Source organism: Anomaloglossus baeobatrachus, chromosome 2, assembly GCF_048569485.1.
Source record: "Anomaloglossus baeobatrachus isolate aAnoBae1 chromosome 2, aAnoBae1.hap1, whole genome shotgun sequence".
Taxonomy (NCBI): domain Eukaryota; kingdom Metazoa; phylum Chordata; class Amphibia; order Anura; family Aromobatidae; genus Anomaloglossus; species Anomaloglossus baeobatrachus.
Window position 1 is genome coordinate 484788725 of NC_134354.1, and position 21791 is coordinate 484810515.

Consider the following 21791-nt stretch of genomic DNA (forward strand, 5'->3'; position numbering starts at 1 on the left):
CAATGCACGGGAAGGTCTTACTCAGCATAAGGCTATGTGCGCACTAGAAAGTGACTTTTTCTTAAGGAAAATCCAGACCCTCTTAAAGAATCCCACACCCGCAGTAAGAAACCGCACCATAACTGCACCGAAATCTGCATGCGGTTTTACCGCAGTTTGCCGGGATTTTGTGCAGATTTTCAGCAAGTTGGTCCCTACGGATTTTTACCATTATCTATGGCAAAAACTGCAGGCACCTGCGGAAAAGAAGTGACATGCTCATTAATTCCGCAGCGGAAAATCCACGGGTATAAAAAAACGCAGTGTGCGCACAGCATTTTTTAAAACCCATAGGATTTTCTGGGGAATGACTGCAGCAATGTTAAACACATTTTCTGCAGCAAATCTGCGGCAAAATCCACAGTAAATCCGCAGCGTGCGCGCATTGCCTTAAAGTGCCTTTACATAAATGCCATAGTTTGGGGTATAAAATCCTGATGACAAGTTCTCTTTAACGCCTGACATTTTGTCGTATACCTAGTAAATTACACTCCAACTTCTTCCACAGAACTCCCAAGGAAAAGGTGGTAATTTATAATAAAGAATGATAAACATATTCTTTACATAGCACAAGAAAGAGAATATGTTCAAAAATCAAAAAGTCTTTATTAGAACAGATATAACAGTGTGCAGGATTTATTCACAGTTTACATTTTTTATTAGCCAGGAATTTAGAATTCTGTGCAAATGTGGAAATAAAAATAAAATCCAAATCCCTTCTAAACTATTCCATAGCATGCATACAGGCGTACAGTATTTCCATTCTGCCAGTGTAGTGCGGATTACATTCTGAACGTCAGTCTAGAAAAACCCTGCTATGTCGAGTAAGGGTATGTTCACATGGAGTTAGGAGCTGGAATCCTCTTGGGATGGGTTTTTTTAAGCGGTTTTGTAGAGGTATTAGAAGGGTTTCCACATTTTTTTTGCAGTTTTTTTTTTTTTTAACTTCACAGTGTCAAGATTGGGAAAACCACGCACAAAAAACTAGTCCTATAAACAGCAAATATAATTGTCAATGAAATATATGCATGCAATATACGCATTCAAAGCGTATTTGAAGAGGTTTTTTTATGTGGATTTTGGAGTGGATCCGTTTTAGAATTCTCAAAACTCTGTGTGAACATTCCCTAAAGAGCAATATATCATCATGTCTGTTCAATATAGTTACACGTCATGTGAAAGTATTGTTAACCAGGTATGAACCCTTCTGAAAGCAATAATCAGTCACATATTAAGTAGTTGAGCAGAAATAATTGCTCTAATTGAATGCAATAGTTTCCCAATAAAACAGATCTCCCCATCTACTTCTATATATCCGGTGAAGCTGCAGTGAACTTTGAGGCAGTCAGTTTGTGTTCCATATTAAAAAGGAACCTGTCACCAGATTTGGTGACTTTAAGCTGCGACCACCACCACTGAGCTCTTATATACAGCATTCTAGAATACTGTATATAAGAGCTCAGGCCGCACTGTGTAACGTAAAAACACTTTTATAATACTTACCTGGGGGCAGTCTGGTCTGATGGGTGTCACTCCACTCCAGTCCGGCTCCTCCTCTTCGCTGCAATCTCCGTCCTCCTCCTACCCAGCCAAGTGTGAATGACGCGTCTACGTCATCCTCACAGGCTGACATTGCGGTCCTGAGCAGGTGCACTTTGATCTGCCCTGCTGAGGGCAGATCAAAGTACTGTAATGCACAGACGCAAGGAAAGGTTAAAGACTGACTTCGCATGTGCACTAATTTACTTTGATCTGCCTGAGGACCTCAATGCTGGCTAGTGTGCACGATGTAGGACGCGTCATGACCAGAGGCCTCAGAAGGAAGAGGATGCTGCTGATCCCTGCAGGGAGGAGGCGCCGGACTGGAGAGCAGCAACACCCATTGAAAGGACCGCCCCCTAGGTGAGTATTATAAAGCGGAACCTGGGCTCTTACATACAACATTCCAGAAAGCTGTATATAAGAGCTCAGTGGTGGTGGCCATAACTTAAAGCCGCCAAATCTGGTGACAGGTTCCCTTTAACATAAAACATGGCAGAAAATTCTGGGCATTTTGTTTTTTTTTCCTGTACAAACATGTAAATCATATTTCTACTGCTACATTGGTTGTGATGTTCCTAGTAGTTTTACCAATGACAAAGAAACAATCTCAGAATGGAACAAGGCCTACTCTTAGAAGAGAGAAATGTGAGATAATAGATCAAGATACCGGATGAATCTGATCGCTGCAGGAGAGACCTCTAGCAGCTACATGCATTACATTTCACATTTAAAAAGACAGAGGAGGCGTACTACCCTCCACTTTCTGGTGCTACCCGCTAGAAGCTGTATACTCTGGCCTTTGATTAGACGTTTTCATAATGTGCTTGAGAATTTATAAAGAGAAATTCCCCGATATATAAAGAGTAACCACCATTTTTATAAATAAATAGTGCACATGAAAATAAGCAACTATGTAATATATCTTAGAGAAATAATCTGGCTTCTTTATCAATCTGAACTGGTCATTTTTAAAATTCTCAATTTGTGGGTAAAATATGTATTGAGACAGATTTTTTTTGTCAGATGCAAATATCACCTCCTATGAAGGGATGTGGAGGAGAGAGCCAGAGCTCCTTCCTCCTCATCACCCTTTCCTTCTACAAAGTAGATATCTCAGTATTGAGAAACAAGTGAAAAGGTTTTGGTACCGTGTTAGCCAGTTGAAAAATTATTTAATGTTCTCAGTGAGAGAAACAAAATTATAATCTTGTGATACCTTTTAATGGCTAACTAAAATAAAATAAAGTGATGTTACAAAGCAAGCTTTCGAGAAAAATCTTTCTTCAATGAATGAGAGATTTTACCCAAGAATTGAGAATTTTCAGAATCAGTCCTGGTGGAGAAAGAAGCAGAATTCTCTGATAAAATATATCACAAACTTGCTTGTTTTCATGTGCATTATTAATTTATGATATATAAATTAAAATAATGGTTGCCCTTTAAGCATCTAGCAGCCAATATATTCTCATTTATTGCAATATACAGACTGTAGGAAGTACACTATATACTTCAATATTGTGAATAGGAGCCTTGAATTTTTAGTTAACCCTTAAGTAAACAGAATATCTGATCAAAGACTACCTTGTACCAACACTTGACAGAACACAAACAGCTGGACAGACGTAGCCAAAACTTCACCTACCCACGAGCCAAAGGTTGTATAATTTCACCAGTGATCTGTGCAGCCATTGGCCACTACAAGTCCGGAGCGTTTTGGTGGCGTACATTCGGCCGTACTTTCTAGTCTTATCCTAAATGTGCATTCATACTAGCCATTCATTGTTATCAAAGCTTATAACACAAGAGATGAAGTGACTCACAGACAAACACAGAAAGCGTGTTTAATAAGTAGCAAATTACTAGACATTTTTCTTCATTTTCTTAACCAAACTACAAAATATTGCCAAGATCCTCCCCATGGATAAGGGCTCTAAACTGTGGTCATTTCAGTGTCCCTTCCTCCATTTATTTTTAAGATCAACCCCTTTTCTTTCGATCACTATTAGAAGAAATGATTCTGCTTAATTTTGATTCATATACATTCTTTGGTTCATGTAGACATATGTAGCATAACATGCCATAGAATATATAACAGTCCTTCTTAATTTAGAAAAATTAAAATAACCTGCAATGGAAATTAATTTTGTACATATTGTTTCTTTTTTTCTTTGCCATGGCAATGGAGTAAAAAAAATATTATCCAGGAGAAAACATTAAAACACCATATAAATTAAAGTAAACAGTAAAGTAATGCAGTAAACAATAGTAAGAAAGTGTGCTGTGCAGACTGAATTGATAATCGTTATATAGGCACTCAGTTTTTGTTTTTTTTCTTTTGGTAAGTTTAAATAGACATTTAGATTCCAGTTTCACAATCAATAGAATCACACAAAATCTTAGAAATAAGGTGGAGTAAACAGTGCAAATCTAAAAAGTTCCTTGGAGCTCCATCAATGACCTTGAACTACCGGAGCCCTGACCAGCTGTGGAGATAGGAGGCCCATCCAGCTGGCCGAGCAGCAGACTCTTCTTCCCCTAAAGAGCAAAAAGAAATATAAAACATTACTGCTAAATTCAGAATCCCTGCGTGTTCACTCCTGGTAAGAATAAAGACAGAAGCCTAAGACAGGTTTTGGAAATTGGCTTCGGAATAGGCTCCAACACTAGAGTGCAGGGTGTACGTTACCTACCATTAGTGTTTTTCGAACATTTTCACTTCTACATTTTAGAAAAGATTAGTAAAAAAAACATAACAAAAAAAACCAGAATGGCTCAGCTAGATCTTTTAAGGGATCGTGTAAAGAAAAAAAAAAATATGCTGGATATGTGTTATGGCATGTGACAGATACAGCCTTCAACATTCAGAGGGACGCCTCCATACAGCAAATGAACGCAGCCGATCTGGGCCTATATGTTTTTCATATTTTATAATGGGCAATTTACATATCAAGAATGGATTGTTCAATAGTTGACTACCCCCTTATGTCCTTAACCCCTTCAGCCCCCAGCCTGTTTTCACCTTAAAGACCCGGCCATTTTTTGCAATTTTGACCAGTGTCACTTTGACAGGTTATAACTCTGGAACACTTCAACGGATCCTGGCGATTCTGAGATTGTTTTTTCGTGACATATTGTACTTCATGTCAGTGGTAAATTTAGGCCGATATGTTTTGCGTTTATTTGTGAAAATTTCGGAAATTTGGCGAAAATTTTGAAAATTTTGCAATTTTCAAAATTTGAAATTTTATGCCCATAAATCTGAGAGATATGTCACACAAAAAAGTTACTAAATAACATTTCCCACATGTCTACTTTACACCAGCGCAATTTTTGAAAAAAAAAAAAATTCCGTTAGGAAGTTAGAAGGGTTCAAAGTTCATCACCAATTTCTCATTTTTCCAACAAAATTTACAAAAAAAAATTTTTTAGGTACCACATCACATTTGGAGTGATTTGAGAAACCTAGGCGACAGAAAATACCCAAAAGTGACCCAATTCTAAAATCTGCACCCCTCACTCTGCTCAAAACCACATCCAAGAAGTTTATTAACCCTTTAGGAGCTTCACAGCAACCAAAGCAATGTAGACAAAAAAATGCAAGCCAGCCACCCTCCCCCCACATGTGCTGCAAGCCAGCCACCCTCCCCCCACATGTGCTGCAAGCCCCCCTCCCTCCCCCTACATGTGCTGCAAGCCCCCCTCCCTCCCCCTACATGTGCTGCAAGCCCCCCTCCCTCCCCCCACATGTGCTGCAAGCCCCCCTCCCTCCCCCCACATGTGCTGCAAGCCAGCCACCCTCCCCCCACATGTGCTGCAAGCCAGCCACCCTCCCCCCACATGTGCTGCAAGCCCCCCTCCCTCCCCCTACATGTGCTGCAAGCCCCCCTCCCTCCCCCTACATGTGCTGCAAGCCCCCCTCCCTCCCCCCACATGTGCTGCAAGCCCCCCTCCCTCCCCCCACATGTGCTGCAAGCCAGCCACCCTCCCCCCACATGTGCTGCAAGCCAGCCACCCTCCCCCCACGTGGGGGGAGGGTGGCTTGCAGCACATGGAGGGATAGGTGGTGTGGCGATGGAGAAGGGGCAGCCGATGAAGGAGGCGGCGGCCGCCGCCGATCGGGGGCAGCAGCGGCTGAAAAAGGTGGGTGCGACGGCGGCGGGGACAGTGGCGAGCATGGCGGCGGGGACGGCGGTGGATCGGGAGCGGCGGCGGGGACGGCGGTGGATCGGGAGCGGCGGCGGGGACGGCGGTGGATCGGGAGCGGCGGCGGGGACGGCGGTGGATCGGGAGCATGGCGGCGGGGACGGCGGTGGATCGGGAGCGGCGGCGGAGACAGCGGTGCAGCGGGAGCATGGCGGCGGAGACGTCGGTGGATCGGGAGCGGCGGCGGAGACAGCGGTGCAGCGGGAGCATGGCGGCGGGGACGTCGGTGGATCGGGAGCGGCGGCGGAGACAGCGGTGCAGCGGGAGCATGGCGGCGGGGACGGCGGTGGATCGGGAGCGGCGGCGGAGACAGCGGTGCAGCGGGAGCATGGCGGCGGGGACGGCGGTGCAGCGGGAGCATGGCGGCGGGGACGGCGGTGCAGCGGGAGCATGGCGGCGGGGACGGCGGTGCAGCGGGAGCATGGCGGCGGGGACGGCGGTGCAGCGGGAGCATGGCGGCGGGGACGGCGGTGGATCGGGAGCGGCGGCGGAGACAGCGGTGCAGCGGGAGCATGGCGGCGGGGACGGCGGTGGATCGGGAGCGGCGGCGGAGACAGCGGTGCAGCGGGAGCATGGCGGCGGGGACGGCGGTGGAGCGGGAGCATGGCGGCGGGGACGGCGGTGCAGCGGGAGCATGGCGGCGGGGACGGCGGTGGAGCGGGAGCATGGCGGCGGAGACAGCGGTGCATCGGGAGCATGGCGGCGGGGACAGCGGTGAAGCGGCAGCAGCGGCGGGGCGATCGGAGACAGCGGCGGGGACAGCGGTGAAGCGGGAGCAGCGGCGGGGCGATCGGAGACAGCGGCGGTGAAGCGGGAGCAGCGGCGGGGCGATCGGAGACAGCGGCGGTGAAGCGGGAGCAGCGGCGGGGACAGGGGCGGGCGGCGGGGCGATCGGGGACAGGGGCGGGCGGCGGGGACAACAACTTACCGCTCTCCTCGGCTTCCAGGGACGGTCACAGGCCGCAGATCCACATTGATTGGAGAGAGCGGTCACAAGACCGGTCTCTCCAATCAGAGCTGGGGGCGGGTGAAGCATCGATCACCCAGCTCCAGCCAATGGCCAGTGCTACAGCAGCACTGATCAGGGCTGGATTTCAATGTTCCAGCCATTTTCAATGGCTGGAACATTACAGTGGCTGTAATTGGCTGAGCGGCGTTCGTCAGCCAATCACAGCCTCTGTAGGTTCGGGGAGGAGGCACCACCCCTCCTGACGTCAGGCAGAGGTCCCCTCCTTCCCGAATCCACCGTTTAAGTAAATAAATTTCATTCCCCGGGGCTCCGGGACCGCGATTTCGCCAGGACGTACTGAGTACGTCATGGGTCCTTTAGCACCATGTCACCATGACGTACTCAGTACGTCCAAGGTCGTTAAGGGGTTAAAGACATGCACAATTTTATGCATACACCAAACACTTATTAACTATTTCCTTGTTTGCATATTTCTCAAAGCATTCATGCGATCCATCAGTGTTATCCCATGCATGTCTCACCTTGAGCAATGGCAAACAGTTTTCCTCTCTCTTCAGGACTTAGTTGCAACATAGTATCAATAACTGGAAGAAGTCGCTGTCTTTCACTGCCCGCCTTGAGAAAAATGAATTGTAGTAGGACATTTTTGAGATATTCCAAATTCGCTACAGACTTCTCTCTTTCCTGGTTCCTTTCTAGACGGCGGATTTCATTCTTGAGGAGCTAGGATAAGAAAATGTGGCCACACAAAATGTAAAATAAGATAAAAAGAGATGTAAATGACATACATCCTACATAATACCATCTAAATAAGCTCCTTTCAAACTGCAGAAGCCTGGCAATCATTTGCTCTTTTGTCCAGCTGCTCAAACGCCACCAGCGCTAAGCCGATATAGCAAGGCAAGGTAGGATATTGGTAGCCACGCATCACAGTTGCTGCTAAATGGCATCCATTCAAATTAATGGGCAACCTGGCCAAGCCAAAGTCTACAGAGTGGTCCTTTGCCCTGGCTAATTAAGTGTGCTGCAAATGGTGGACTTTTCTTTAACACTCCCCTAATTGGGACAGTCTCTAATGAAAGGTTGGACATCTTAAAGGAGAAGTGATTCAGAAAAATGGCTATGTTACATAGTCTTTCTGCAATGCCAGAAATAGAGCAGAATGATCGAAGGTATACTACACATTGCATGTATATCGTAATTTACTACTGCTGCTCGGTTATAGAAGAGTTCCGAAGAATCCCTTTAACAACCCACTTCATTATATAATTATAACTGGTACTTGTTAGCAGATGCATTAGGGGCCAGCATTTGCTAAGCAGCATTTATAACCAAGGTTAGATCTTTAGAAAGTGTAAGCTTTCACATTGTGGAGCAAATATTGCTCGAATCACTTGATAGAGGCACTTACTGTTATTTGTTCCATAAGCATGGCGTTGGTTGCCTCTGTCTCATGCAGAAGTCCACTCAGATGGTCAACACTCTTTGATGTTGTATTGAGCTTCTCGGTTAATTCTTCCTTAGAAATTTCTGGCAGCCACTGAGGAAGGTCTGCAGCTAAAACAGGCACAAATTAAAAGCAAACAATAAAAAGGCATCATGACTTTAATATCTAGAAATCTCAGGGCTGTCAATGCCCAGCTTTATGCCAGAGTAATGGAGCATTTGTTGGCTTCAAAAAAGGTAGTGAATATTCCCTCGGAATCAATCACATTTTTCAACTAATGTAGAAATAGTTCATTAGAAAGGCACTGCTGGTAGTATTCGTTTTCATCAGGAGGAATTCTGTATACCTAATATATTCTGCACAGAACTTCAAAAATCAACCAACATATGATGAACATGAGTTTCAGGAACCAGCACTGACACCAGAAGCCTGTCAGCTCTTGAGAGGTGTCCAAGTTAGTGAATAATCGTATTTCCCAAAATATGACAGTTTTGGAGCATTTTTTTCTTGAAGGCTTCATTGTGCAGTTCCTCTGCTACACTTTCTAGAAATTCATGAATAAATTGACAAGTAGGTGTTACCTGTTGTGGGCGTATTCCCACAGTCTGACCCTGACCAATCAGTGCTGACAATGCCAGAGGGTATATGGACAAGCCCCTCTAACAAGGAATGGTAACACCCCAATGAAAATTTATTCATGGATTTCTAGGAGTAAAAACAAGGGAACAACATAGATGTACGAAAGGATGTTCCAAAATGGCTATTTTATGGAAAATAAAATACTAATTACTAACACTGACATGGCCATCCTTTTCTTTGACATCTGGCTGTTCTTGACCAAACCATAAATACAAGATCACATTATAGTACAATACATATACAATGCCAAGCTGCAATGTCCCTTTTATCACATGCATTGGTGGGGGTCCTAGGGGTTGGAATGCAAAACATCTGACATCAAATGCTAGTAGTAGGAAAACTAGTTCAAGATCAGGCTATTTACCTCCATTCCTGAGCACTCATTTTATTTATTTTCTCTACATGAAGTTTAAAGAGTACTAGACAAAAGGAACCTGTGGCACATTTTTAGTTCAAAGTGTAGAGCCAACCGCAAAGATGTAAGAAAGTGTTGGACCCATACCAACTCCAATAAACATGTAAACAAGGAGGAACAACGGAGTTTTGAAGTATAAGAATTAAAATACAATTTTATTATGACAAAGTATTTAAAAATTATATACAAAATAGCAAATAGCACATGACACGACTTAAATAAGTAAGTGAAGAGTTAAATATACAATTATGGAAGTACGGTGGGTGGGCAACCATAAATGACTGAATATACACCCTTGTCCTGACACAACCTATATCACAGTAGTCCCTGGATTAACAAATTACCAGTATTAGGACATCGGGGAAAGGTTAACATAGCAGGATATACCTAAGGCGCCAGTGACAGCAGCTTGCCAGTGGAGAAGGAGCTCCGCGTGGAGGACCCGACGTACGTTTCGCAAGGAATTATGGTCGCTTATTCATGGGAGAGTGCGCTCAAGTGTGTCGGCAGGACACATACACCCCTCACGGCGTCAGAGTCCACGTGTGCTCCCGGAAATCCACGGGTAACCATGGAAATCGAGAAACACACATTGGAAACATATAGATGCTGCAGGGGGGGCAAAGAGGAGGCGACACGGCCGGGCATGCGCACATCCAAGCACATCTATGAACCGCATATGGGCAAAAAGACAGAGAATCATATGCCTATTTACACATAAAACATAATACATATTAAATCACATGGCATAAATGGATTCTTGAATCAGCGGACATCATGTTGTGGACATTCAAAATGTAGTTTGTATTGTGGATAATCGCAGACGATTCCATACACGATTGTGGAATAGATGCTGCCAGACACAAAGAAGCACAATAAGTAATCAAATAAATGATATATAAAAAAGATTAAAAACACAGAAAAAAACCCCAGAATTTATGATGATGACACAATTTTATAAAAAGGACGAGAAACTCAAATTTTCATTAAGTCCCCTAGGGCTCAGAGTGTCAAGTGTCACGATCCATTTAACCTCTCTCTGGGCCAGTATCTTCTTCATATTGCCACCTCTGATGCCCCCATGTATGAGATCAATTCCAAGAACCTTCAGAGACCGGGCATCACTATCATGGAATTGCCTAAAATGTCGAGGCTGACGACATGATTATTGTTACAGCCGATGTGGAGTCCCTCTACACCTGCATCAGTCATGATGCAGGTGTGGAGGCGGTCCGTTTTTACCTGAGGAACAGCAACCGTGATGGCAATTTATGTGAATTGATCTTGGAGCTCCTTCATTATGTCCTGAGACACAATTTTTTTTACGTTTAAAGATTTTTTCTATCTTCAGAGGCGGGGCACAGCCATGGGCGCGGCCTGTGCGCCTTCATACGCAAATCTCTTCCTAGGGTACTGGGAGAGGGATATATTTGCGTGTGGGGGCACCCAGGCCTCACACCATGTGCATATGGGGCTCCGCTACACTGATGATTTCCTTTTTTTTCTGGCAGGGCACAATGGAGGAGCTCAGATCATTCATGGGCTTTTTAAATAACACAAAAAACATCAAGTTGACATATAGAACCAGTACACAGAAAATAGATTTTTTGGATATCAGTCTGGAAGTGGATTCTTCAGGTCTTCTCCAGACTGACGTGTACAGGAAGGAGACAGCAGTGAATTCATTACTGCATGCCTCCTCTGCTCATAACATCTCTACTATACAAGCCATCCCGGTTGGTCAGTTCCTCAGAGCAAAACGTATCTGCTCCATTGAGGAGAAATTTGAGAGACAGGCCGGTGATTTACGTGACAGATTCTTCCAGAGAGGCTATAGTCATCGGTCAATTAAGAGAGGATACAATAGAGCCAAAACAACTTCTCGTGGTCAAATATTACAAAAATCCAATGGCAGAACAGCGAGTCTAGGTAGTGAACCAGTTCGTTTCATTTCCACCTTTAACTCAGAATGGGATACTATGCGCAACATCATGACCAAACATTGGTCAATTCTGAAATCTGAGACAAGGTTGTCTTCAAGCCTCTCTGAAAGACCATTAATGACCCCCAAACGTTCCAAGAACCTCAGAGATTTACTTGTCCAGAGTCACTATGCCCCTAAGACTAGAGGCCTATTCGGCCATAATCGACCCATTAAGGGGTCATATCCATGCGGTCATTGTCTTGCATGCACGAATGTCTCTCGATGCTCCACATTTAAATCTAGTGATGGGACCAGTGAGTTCAATATCAATCAATATATCTCATGTGGTAGCTCTTATGTTATCTATTAGGCTACATGCAGGTGCTCAAAAATTTATATTGGTCTCACTTCAAGAGAACTTCGAGTGAGAGTACGGGAGCATGTGAGAGACATTTGTGAAGCAAAAACGGAGGTGGATGTGAAGACGTTGAAGACGTTGCCTCGACATTTTAGGCAATTCCATGATAGTGATGCTCAATTTCTGAAGGTTCTTGGAACTGATCTCATACATGGGGGCATCAGAGGTGGCAATATGAAGAAGATACTGGCTCAGAGAGAGGTTAAACGAATCGTGACACATGACACTCTGAGCCCTAGGGGACTTAATGAAAATTTGAGTTTCTCGTCCTTTTTATAAAATTGTGTCATCATCATTAATTCTGGTTTTTTTTTCTGTGTTTTTAATCTTTTTTATATATTATTTATTTGATTACTTATTGTGCTTCTGTGTGTCTGGCAGCATCTATTCCACAATCATGTATGAAATCGTCCACGATTATCTACAATACAAACTACATTTTGAACGACCACAACATGATGTCCGCTGACTCAAGAATCCATTTATGCCATGTGATTTAATATGTATTATGTTTTATGTGTAAATAGGCATATGATTCTCTCTGTCTCTCTGCCCATATGCGGTTCATAGATGTGCTTGGATGTGCGCATGCCCGGCCGTGTCGCCTCCTCTTTGCCCCCCTGTGGCGTCTATATGTTTCCAATGTGTGTTTCTCGGTTTCCATGATTACTCGTGGATCTCCAGGAGCACACGTGGACTCTGACGCTGTGAGGAGTGTATACGATGGGATGACGCGCCCGCGCATGCGCCGTGTAAGTCCAATCGCATTGGACGTAGTGACGATCATGTGATCATCACTATGGATAAAAAAGGTCCTGCCGGCACACTTGAGCACACTCACCCATGAATAAGTGACCATAATTCTTTGCGAAACGTTTGTCGGGTCCTCCACGCGGAGTTCCTTCGCCACCGGCAAACTGCTGTCACTGGCGCCATAGGTATATCCTGCTATGTTAACCTTTCCCTGATGTCCTAATACTGGTAATTTGTTAATCCAGGGACTACTGTGATATAGGTTGTGTCAGGACAAGGGTGTATATTCAGTCACTTATGGTTGCCCACACACCGTACTTCCATAATTGTATATTTAACTCTTCACATACTTATTTAAGTCGTGTCATGTGCTATTTGCTATTTTGTATGTAATTTTTAAATACTTTGTCATAATAAAATTGTATTTTAATTCTTATACTTCAAAACTCCGTTGTTCCTCTTTGTTTACATGAAGTTTAAAGAGGTTGTAATATTTTTTTCTTGTTCGAATATTCAAATCATTTTTGCATCTTTTTTTCCATAATAAATCTTAATACTATGTCCATACTTTTGTTTTTTTTGGCAATATTTTTGGCATAATAAAGAAAAAAATAATCTGTACATAAATATGAAAAAAATTAACAGTAACAACGATTTGGCGTGGCAAAGGCTTTATCCTGCCTTTTATCTAATTTTTTTTTAATTTATTTCACATATTGTGTCCCCCCATAAAAAAACTTTTGTGGACAGCATTTAAATATTTTTTTTCAGATTTGATTTCACCTGTAACTGGGGCAGATATATTATCCCCAGTTACAGGAGAGATTCAGTCTAGTGGTTGCATAGCGGAGCTGACTGGGTTTCCTACGACCCAGCAGCTCCTGCTCCCTCACTACACTCAGCGATGATATGCCTTCTCGGTCCAGAGAAGGAAGCACAGATAGCGGTATACATACTCTAACTGTTACAGTATATAAACCTCTAACATCTGCCAAAAAAGAAAAACTTAAAATGTTAGGTCCCTCGTATCATGAAAAAAAAAATAAATTCCTTTACAGCTCCTAAAACTACATGTACGAAAAAAAAAAGCATGCCTTACTATGAATGAGAGAAAGGGGGATGGCCTGGTCTTGAACAGAATAGGGACTTCTGTACAGATACCATGTAGGCGGTATCATACCAGACAGCCTGATTCACTATTACTAGTGCCAAACGTTCTGAAAACTGATAAGAGGTAAAGAAATACTATCAATGTTGTGATTGCTGAACCAACACACCTTTATTTGCAGACTGAAATCCAAGGTACTAGATGCCGACAGTTTGCATTTGCCTTTTACATGTCTGCCATATTTCATGAACACTAAGTACCTGCACTCATGTATCCTATTTACCATGTACATATTAGCCATTATCAAGCATGAATGCTATTTATTACAGGCAATGGTTTGTTTCCTGATTTTCTTTAATAGTATCTGCTTTTGGTCTGTGTTGAGACAGTGATCTGTCATTTTTTTTTAGGTTTGTATTTATTCAGATTTAGTAGTCTGATCCTGTGCTCAATCTGTTTTACAGAAATACAATGTTTACCCGTTTTTGAGTCAGAAGAGCTGAGGAGCTGTTCTAATGTGGCTACATAGGTGCTGGCAGAGGACACAGATTCATTATCCGTGGTTTCCATTCCTTCTCCTTCCTCCCTGGCAATGGAGTATAAATCCAGGATATGAAGATCAGCTGGTCGTCTTTCCCGAGAACTTCTTACAGGCTGCTGGGAACCTGTGTGACCTTAAAGAAAACAAGAAATACATGGGAGGAATGCAAAATTCATACCAAAGAAACAAAAAAAGAGAAATGACGTTTCCTTCTAAACACCAATCTTCTTGATTTTTAGAAAATGATTACAAAACCCTAGAAAACTAAACTGCAGTTCTCTTATTTATTTACATCTGATAATCCATAAATGATAGTGGATTAGCGGTGTAAGATGACAGATTCCAAGAAGAACAAGGTCTGACAAAATAACTACCTGGTGTAATAAAAAGGGCAAAGTTTTAGGAGCAGATTTGTGTATGTCGGCATTTTATTATGGGCTTCCTTCCTGGATGGGATTTTTAGAGCTTGCCGTCTGATAGACCTGATGGCTTCAGTTGCATATATAACGGGTCGTGTGCAAGTGACACTTTTCTGTAATATTCTGCACGCTCTTGTGAAACTTGTAAAGTCTACAAACATGTGTTTATTCACATTTGTCTCCCACACAGTTCCCAGCTGAGTACACATGTTATTACAAGAATAATCACTAAACACTTGGCCGACAAGGTCAGAGCTCCGATTGGGACAATATGAAAAGTAAAAGCTTCAGTTCTCCACATTTAGGCTATGTACGCACGTTGCGTATTTGCATGCAGTTACGCTGCGATCTGCACCGCAGCGTAACTGCATGCGTCCTGCGTCCCCAGCATAATCTATGAAGATTATGCAGGAGACGTGCGCACGTGGCGTATTAGAGCGCAGCGCTTCGGCTGTTGCCCGAAGCGCGCGTTCTAAGAAGTGACAAGTCACTTCTTTCCTGCGCTCTGCCTGCAGTCCCCGCTCTGTCTATGGGAGGAGCTGCAGTCAGAGCGCATGGAATCGGCTTTTTTTTTTCATTACGGACTCTTTCTGCAGCGATTTGAAGCAAACGTGTGCTGTTCAAATCGCTGCAGAAAGTTCTGCAGGGACAGAACACTACGTGCGCACATAGCCTTAGTCTGATTTCATATACAGCATTTTTTGGAAAACACTCTTGCAGGATTTGATGCAATTTTTTTTTAAGTCAAAAAAGTATTCAGCGAGGAAGAGAAATAGACACCCTTTATATTTTCCATTCACTTTGAATCCACTTCTGGCTTTGGCTCAAAAACTTTAGTGACATTAATAAAAAAACACACTGTGTGAATCCACCGGACAAGTAATTGGATAACAATTCCAGTTCTAATCGGACACTGCATCATATTCACCAACAGCGTTAAAGCCCCTCCATAAACAGAGCGCTGGCCGCAACCAGCCAACTGATGGTCAGGTGAAATGGGGATCGCTTTGTTCTCCCGTATATAACCTGCCCACAGGAAAGTCTGTCGGTGGCTTTTGCATACAGAAGAGAACCAGATAACGGACTCATCCTGTGCAGAGGCAGCATGAATCAGGGACTGACTCCAATATTGTTGGCATGTATGTTTAACTTGGAATTGCTGGAGTGTTTCATAACAAACATACTTTGAATAGGTGTCATTAGGGTGTCTAGTCAGAGGTATATCCTTGGGAACTTCTCCCCGACTGACTGGCTATATTGAGACTTGTCAGTCTGCGTGGAGCTGGAAGAAGCCACCAGAAACCAGACTACTGGAGCAGTAATCCTAGGAGCTTGGTCCTCAGTATGTTCTCTAAAAAATAACGCAAGAATTTCAGAGTAAGGGCTCGTGCGCACATTGTGTAATTGCATGCATTTACGCTGTGTATTGCACTGCAGCGTAAATGCATGCGTCCTGCATTCCCTGCACAATCTATGAAGATTGTGCATGATACGTGTGCTCGATGCTTTTGTGAACGCAGCGATTTGGGTGCTAAACTTTTGACCCAAATCCGTGCGTTCATAAAATGAGCATGTCAATTAATTTGTGCGCTTTGGATGCAGCTCCCACTCTGTGTATGGTGGGGGCAGCAGCCATAGCGCATGAAATCAGCTTTTTTGTACAGAAAAACTGCATCCATTATGCAGTGTTTCTGCAGCGATTTGACGCGCACATGTGCTGTCAAATCGCTGCAGAATATTCAGCAGTTACGTGCGCATGAGCCCTAAATCATACATAGCTGCAATAATGGAGGCAGTTACTGATTCATGCTCCCCGTTGTTCAGGCAGCATGAATCAGCTGACTGGTTCCCTTCAATCTGGTTTCAATGTGATTTCATTAATACAAGATTTAAGACTTACTTGTTATAGTAACCTCGCTCTTAACTTGGAAAAGTTGTGTCTCCACTTTAGACAGCTGCTGCTGCAAAGTCTCCACAGTCTTCCTATGGTCATCTTGTAAATGTCTGACTTGGTCCCTGAAATTGTTCCGCTGCGCTTCATTTTGGGCACTTAACTGACTGACCACTTGAGTGTGCTCGGTCTTTAGTACCATATTCTCTGACTGTAATGTGCACAGCCTGAAAAATAAGAGAAAGTGTCTATTGATCCCAAGAAAAGATAAAGCCTAAAATGACAATTGTAGAAAGTGCCAGCTACATTGAAGCTTCATATACGAAAGCTGCAGTTAGAATTTACATTTAAAAACAGAATAAATCGCTTTGTGAGATATTTGATCACAGAAGTCTCAGTTCATATATACACCTTTAGGGTCTGTGTGCACTGGGAAATTTATTGTTCTTAAGAAAAATCTGCACCCTCTGGCAGAATTATGCACCCACGGCAAAAACTGCACCAAAAACGCACCTGAAATCCGCATGCGGTTTTAGTGCGTTTTTTTTCGCGGGTTGGTCCCAGCGGTTTTTAACCATTATCTATAGAAAAAACACAGGTACCAACGGAAAAGAAGATGCTACTTCTTTTTTTGCTGCAGAAATTCTGCAGCAAAACCTATAGGGAAAAAAACGCAGTGTGCGCACAGCATTTTGGATTTTCCTGGGGAAGGACTGCAGCAAAAACTGCACCTTTTCTGTGGCAAAAACCATGGCAAATCCGCGGCAAAAACGCAATGTGCGTACAGGGCCTTAGAGAGATTCTCCAGTGATATCAATTTATTACTAATCCACACAAGAAAGGAGATAACTTACTGATCAGTGAGTATCTGACTACTGGGACCCAAACTAATCGTTAGCATGAGGAATTTTTTTTTTTAATGCTCCAAGGGGCACTTTTATCCCCTTAAAAAAAACAAAAAAAAAAACAAAAACAAAAAACATGGAGTGGCAGGTCAGATGTCAAACTGCTGCTCCAGTCATTCTCTATGCAGCCCCATAAGGAATGAATGGAGCATCAGTCAAGAATGCACAATGCAGCTCCATAGTAATGGGGAATAAAAGTTTCCCTTTCTGGTGGTCGATGCGGGTCCCGGCAACCAGACCCTATCTGATTAAAGGGGTTATCCGGCTTATTTTGACTTTTTTTTTATTATTTCCCTATTGGGCTACATTGGGGCAGGTAAGTAGATAGTGAGCACTTACCTACCCTGCTGTCAGCCCCTCTCCCCCGGCTCAGAGTGGTCATGTGACCGCTCCTGCCGCGATTTTGCTGCTTCCGGTCATTTCATGTCAACATGGGCAGGACCATGTTGACATGCAAATCTGGAACAGCATGTTGCCGCCCTGCTGGGCTGTACAGTGCGCGTGGAGTCCCCGCCCCCCTTCCCTGCACCCTCCCACACATTCTCCGGCACCCCGTACTCTCCCCGCAATCTTCCCCGGCACTGCTGTGGGGTCCGTGAGCTGAGGGGAGGGGCCTGGTGGCAGCTGCACACGTTGTCACCACCAGCACCGGGCCCCCTGTTCAGGATCGCACATTCAAATGTACCGGAATCACAGATCACAGATGCCGATATATTTGAAAGCGCTGATGAGAGGGAGCGCTGCTTCTCATCACTGGTCCCGCTGTATGTGTCTGACAGTTCAGGACAGCGGTGACGTCACTACTGTGCTGATATGTCCAGACCAGACAGCGGGCGAACGTGCAGGAGCGGCGGGGACCGAGGAGAGGTAAGTATGTATTCCCTACATGTGTTCCCTATGTGGGTGGGGGGGGTCGGTGCAGAACGATGGTCGGGGGGTCGGTACAGAGCGCCGTGTGTGTGCGTGTGGGGGGGGGGGTTGCAGAGCCCGATATGTGTGTGGGGAGTGCAGAGCCCGATGTGTGTGTGGGGAGTGTAGAGCCCGATGTGTGTGTGGGGAGTGCAGAGCCCGATGTGTGTGTGGGGAGTGCAGAGCCCGATGTGTGTGTGCGGTGCAGAGCCCGATGTGTGTGTGCGGTGCAGAGCCCGATGTGTGTGTGCGGTGCAGAGCCCGATGTGTGTGTGCGGTGCAGAGCCCGATGTGTGTGTGCGGTGCAGAGCCCGATGTGTGTGTGCGGTGCAGAGCCCGATGTGTGTGTGCGGTGCAGAGCCCGATGTGTGTGTGCGGTGCAGAGCCCGATGTGTGTGTGCGGTGCAGAGCCCGATGTGTGTGTGCGGTGCAGAGCCCGATGTGTGTGTGCGGTGCAGAGCCCGATGTGTGTGTGCGGTGCAGAGCCCGATGTGTGTGTGCGGTGCAGAGCCCGATGTGTGTGTGCGGTGCAGAGCCCGATGTGTGTGTGCGGTGCAGAGCCCGATGTGTGTGTGCGGTGCAGAGCCCGATGTGTGTGCGCGGTGCAAAGCCATATGTGTGTGCGCGGTGCAAAGCCATATGTGTGTGTGCGGTGCAAAGCCATGTGTGTGTAAGCTGGGGCAGAGCCATGTGTGTGTGCTGGGGCAGAGCCATGTGTGTGTGCTGGGGCAGAGCCATATGTGTGTGTGCTGGGGCAGAGCCATATGTGTGTGTGCTGGGGCAGAGCCATGTGTGTGTGTGCTGGGGCAGAGCCATGTGTGTGTGTGCTGGGGCAGAGCCATGTGTGTGTGTGCTGGGGCAGAGCCATGTGTGTGTGTGCTGGGGCAGAGCCATGTGTGTGTGTGCTGGGGCAGAGCCATGTGTGTGTGTGTGCTGGGGCAGAGCCATGTGTGTGTGTGCTGGGGCAGAGCCATGTGTGTGTGTGCTGGGGCAGAGCCATGTGTGTGTGTGCTGGGGCAGAGCCCTGTGTGTGTGTGGTGCAGAGCCATATGTGTGTGTGGTGCAGAGCCATATGTGTGTGGTGCAGAGCCATGTGTGTGTGGTGCAGAGCCATATGTGTGTGGTGCAGAGCCATATGTGTGTGGTGCAGAGCCATATGTGTGTGTGGTGCAGAGCCATATATGTGTGTGTGTGGTGCATAGCCCGATGTGATGGGGGGTGCAGAGCCCGATGTGGGGCTGTTATTTCCAATGCTGTAGTGATAACAGGTCAGTGCTGGGGCAGAATACTGACATGGAATGTGTGTGTGCAGGGGGCGGGCAGTGGGCGGGGCTGGACACTGAGGCCGGACGGTGCCAGCTGTGACTGTCAGGTTTAGCACAGGAAGTTATGTTTGCTGGAGCTGAATGTAAACAAAGAGCTGCAGAGAATAAAGGGATAATTCAAGAGGAACAAAGAAGGGAATTTTGTTACTTACCGTAAATTCCTTTTCTTCTAGCTCCTATTGGGAGACCCAGACGATTGGGTGTATAGCACTGCCTCCGGAGGCCACACAAAGCAATTACACTAAAAAGTGTAAGGCCCCTCCCCTTCTGGCTATACACCCCCAGTGGGATCACTGGCTCACCAGTTTTAGTGCAAAAGCAAGAAGGAGGAAAGCCAATAACTGGTTTAAACAAATTCACTCCGAAGTAACGTCGGAGAACTGAAAACCGTTCAACATGAACAACATGTGTACCCGAAAAACAACCAAAAATCCCGAAGGACAACAGGGCGGGTGCTGGGTCTCCCAATAGGAGCTAGAAGAAAAGGAATTTACGGTAAGTAACAAAATTCCCTTCTTCTTCGGCGCTCCATTGGGAGACCCAGACGATTGGGACGTCCAAAAGCTGTCCCTGGGTGGGTAAAGAATACCTCATGTTAGAGCTGCAAGACAGCCCTCCCCTATAGGGAGGCAACTGCCGCCTGCAGGACTCTTCTACCTAGGCTGGCGTCCGCCGAAGCATAGGTATGCACCTGATAATGTTTGGTGAAAGTGTGCAGACTCGACCAGGTAGCTGCCTGGCACACCTGTTGAGCCGTAGCCTGGTGTCGCAATGCCCAGGACGCACCCACGGCTCTGGTAGAATGGGCCTTCAGCCCTGATGGAACCGGAAGCCCAGCAGAACGGTAGGCTTCAAGAATTGGTTCTTTGATCCATCGAGCCAGGGTGGCCTTAGAAGCCTGCGACCCTTTGCGCTTACCAGCGACAAGGACAAAGAGTGCATCCGAACGGCGCAAGGGCGCCGTGCGGGAAATGTAGATTCTGAGTGCTCTCACCAGATCCAACAAATGTAAATCCTTCTCATACCGATGAACTGCATGAGGACAAAACGAAGGCAAAGAGATATCCTGATTAAGATGAAAAGAGGATACCACCTTCGGGAGAAACTCCTGAATGGGGCGCAGCACTACCTTGTCCTGGTGGAAGACCAGGAAGGGAGCCTTGGATGATAGCGCTGCCAGCTCAGACACTCTCCGAAGAGATGTGATCGCTACCAGAAAAGCCACTTTCTGTGATAGTCTAGAAAGTGAAACCTCCCTCAGAGGCTCGAAGGGCGGCTTCTGGAGGGCAACTAGTACCCTGTTCAGATCCCATGGATCTAACGGCCGCTTGTACGGGGGTACGATATGGCAAACCCCCTGTAGGAACGTGCGCACCTTAGGAAGGCGTGCCAAACGCCTCTGAAAAAAGACGGATAGCGCCGAGACCTGACCTTTAAGGGAGCCGAGCGACAAACCTTTTTCTAACCCAGATTGCAGGAAAGAAAGAAAGGTAGGCAATGCAAATGGCCAGGGGGACACTCCCTGAGCAGAGCACCAGGATAAGAATATCCTCCACGTTCTGTGGTAGATCTTAGCGGACGTGGGCTTCCTAGCCTGTCTCATGGTGGCAACGACCCCTTGGGATAATCCTGAAGACGCTAGGATCCAGGACTCAATGGCCACACAGTCAGGTTCAGGGCCGCAGAATTCCGATGGAAAAACGGCCCTTGGGACAGTAAGTCTGGTCGGTCTGGTAGTGCCCACGGTTGGCCGACCGTGAGCTGCCACAGATCCGGATACCACGCCCTCCTCGGCCAGTCTGGGGCGACGAGTATGACGCGGCTGCAATCGGATCTGATCTTGCGTAGCACTCTGGGCAAGAGTGCCAGAGGTGGAAACACATAAGGGAGCCGGAACTGCGACCAATCTTGCACTAGGGCGTCTGCCGCCAGCGCTCTTTGATCGCGAGACCGTGCCATGAAGGTTGGGACCTTGTTGTTGTGCCGGGACGCCATGAGGTCGACGTCCGGCCTTCCCCATCGGCGACAGATTTCCTGAAACACGTCTGGGTGAAGGGACCATTCCCCTGCGTCCATGCCCTGGCGACTGAGGAAGTCTGCTTCCCAGTTTTCTACGCCGGGGATGTGAACTGCGGATATGGTGGAGGCCGTGGCTTCCACCCACATCAGAATCCGCCGGACTTCCTGGAAGGCTTGCCGACTGCGTGTCCCCCCTTGGTGGTTGATGTATGCCACCGCTGTGGAGTTGTCCGACTGAATTCGGATCTGCCTTCCTTCCAGCCACTGCCGGAAGGCTAGTAGGGCAAGATACACTGCTCTGATTTCCAGAACATTGATCTGAAG

At 46.0% G+C, this 21791-nt stretch overlaps 1 protein-coding gene across 2 annotated transcripts in view; it reads right to left on the minus strand.

The window, feature by feature from the left end:
- Positions 1 to 625: 625 nt before the first annotated feature.
- Positions 626 to 21791, minus strand: part of GCC2 (GRIP and coiled-coil domain containing 2) — a 161177-nt gene continuing 140011 nt past the window's right edge. For both annotated transcript variants that reach the window (XM_075336449.1, XM_075336450.1), the window contains 5 exons: positions 16319 to 16536; positions 13938 to 14132; positions 8166 to 8311; positions 7276 to 7477; positions 626 to 4116 (listed from right to left, as the gene is read on the minus strand). In XM_075336449.1, the coding sequence (XP_075192564.1) occupies positions 4046 to 4116; positions 7276 to 7477; positions 8166 to 8311; positions 13938 to 14132; positions 16319 to 16536 (832 nt within the window). In that variant the 3' untranslated portion in view covers positions 626 to 4045. The remainder of the gene's footprint in view (positions 4117 to 7275; positions 7478 to 8165; positions 8312 to 13937; positions 14133 to 16318; positions 16537 to 21791) is intronic.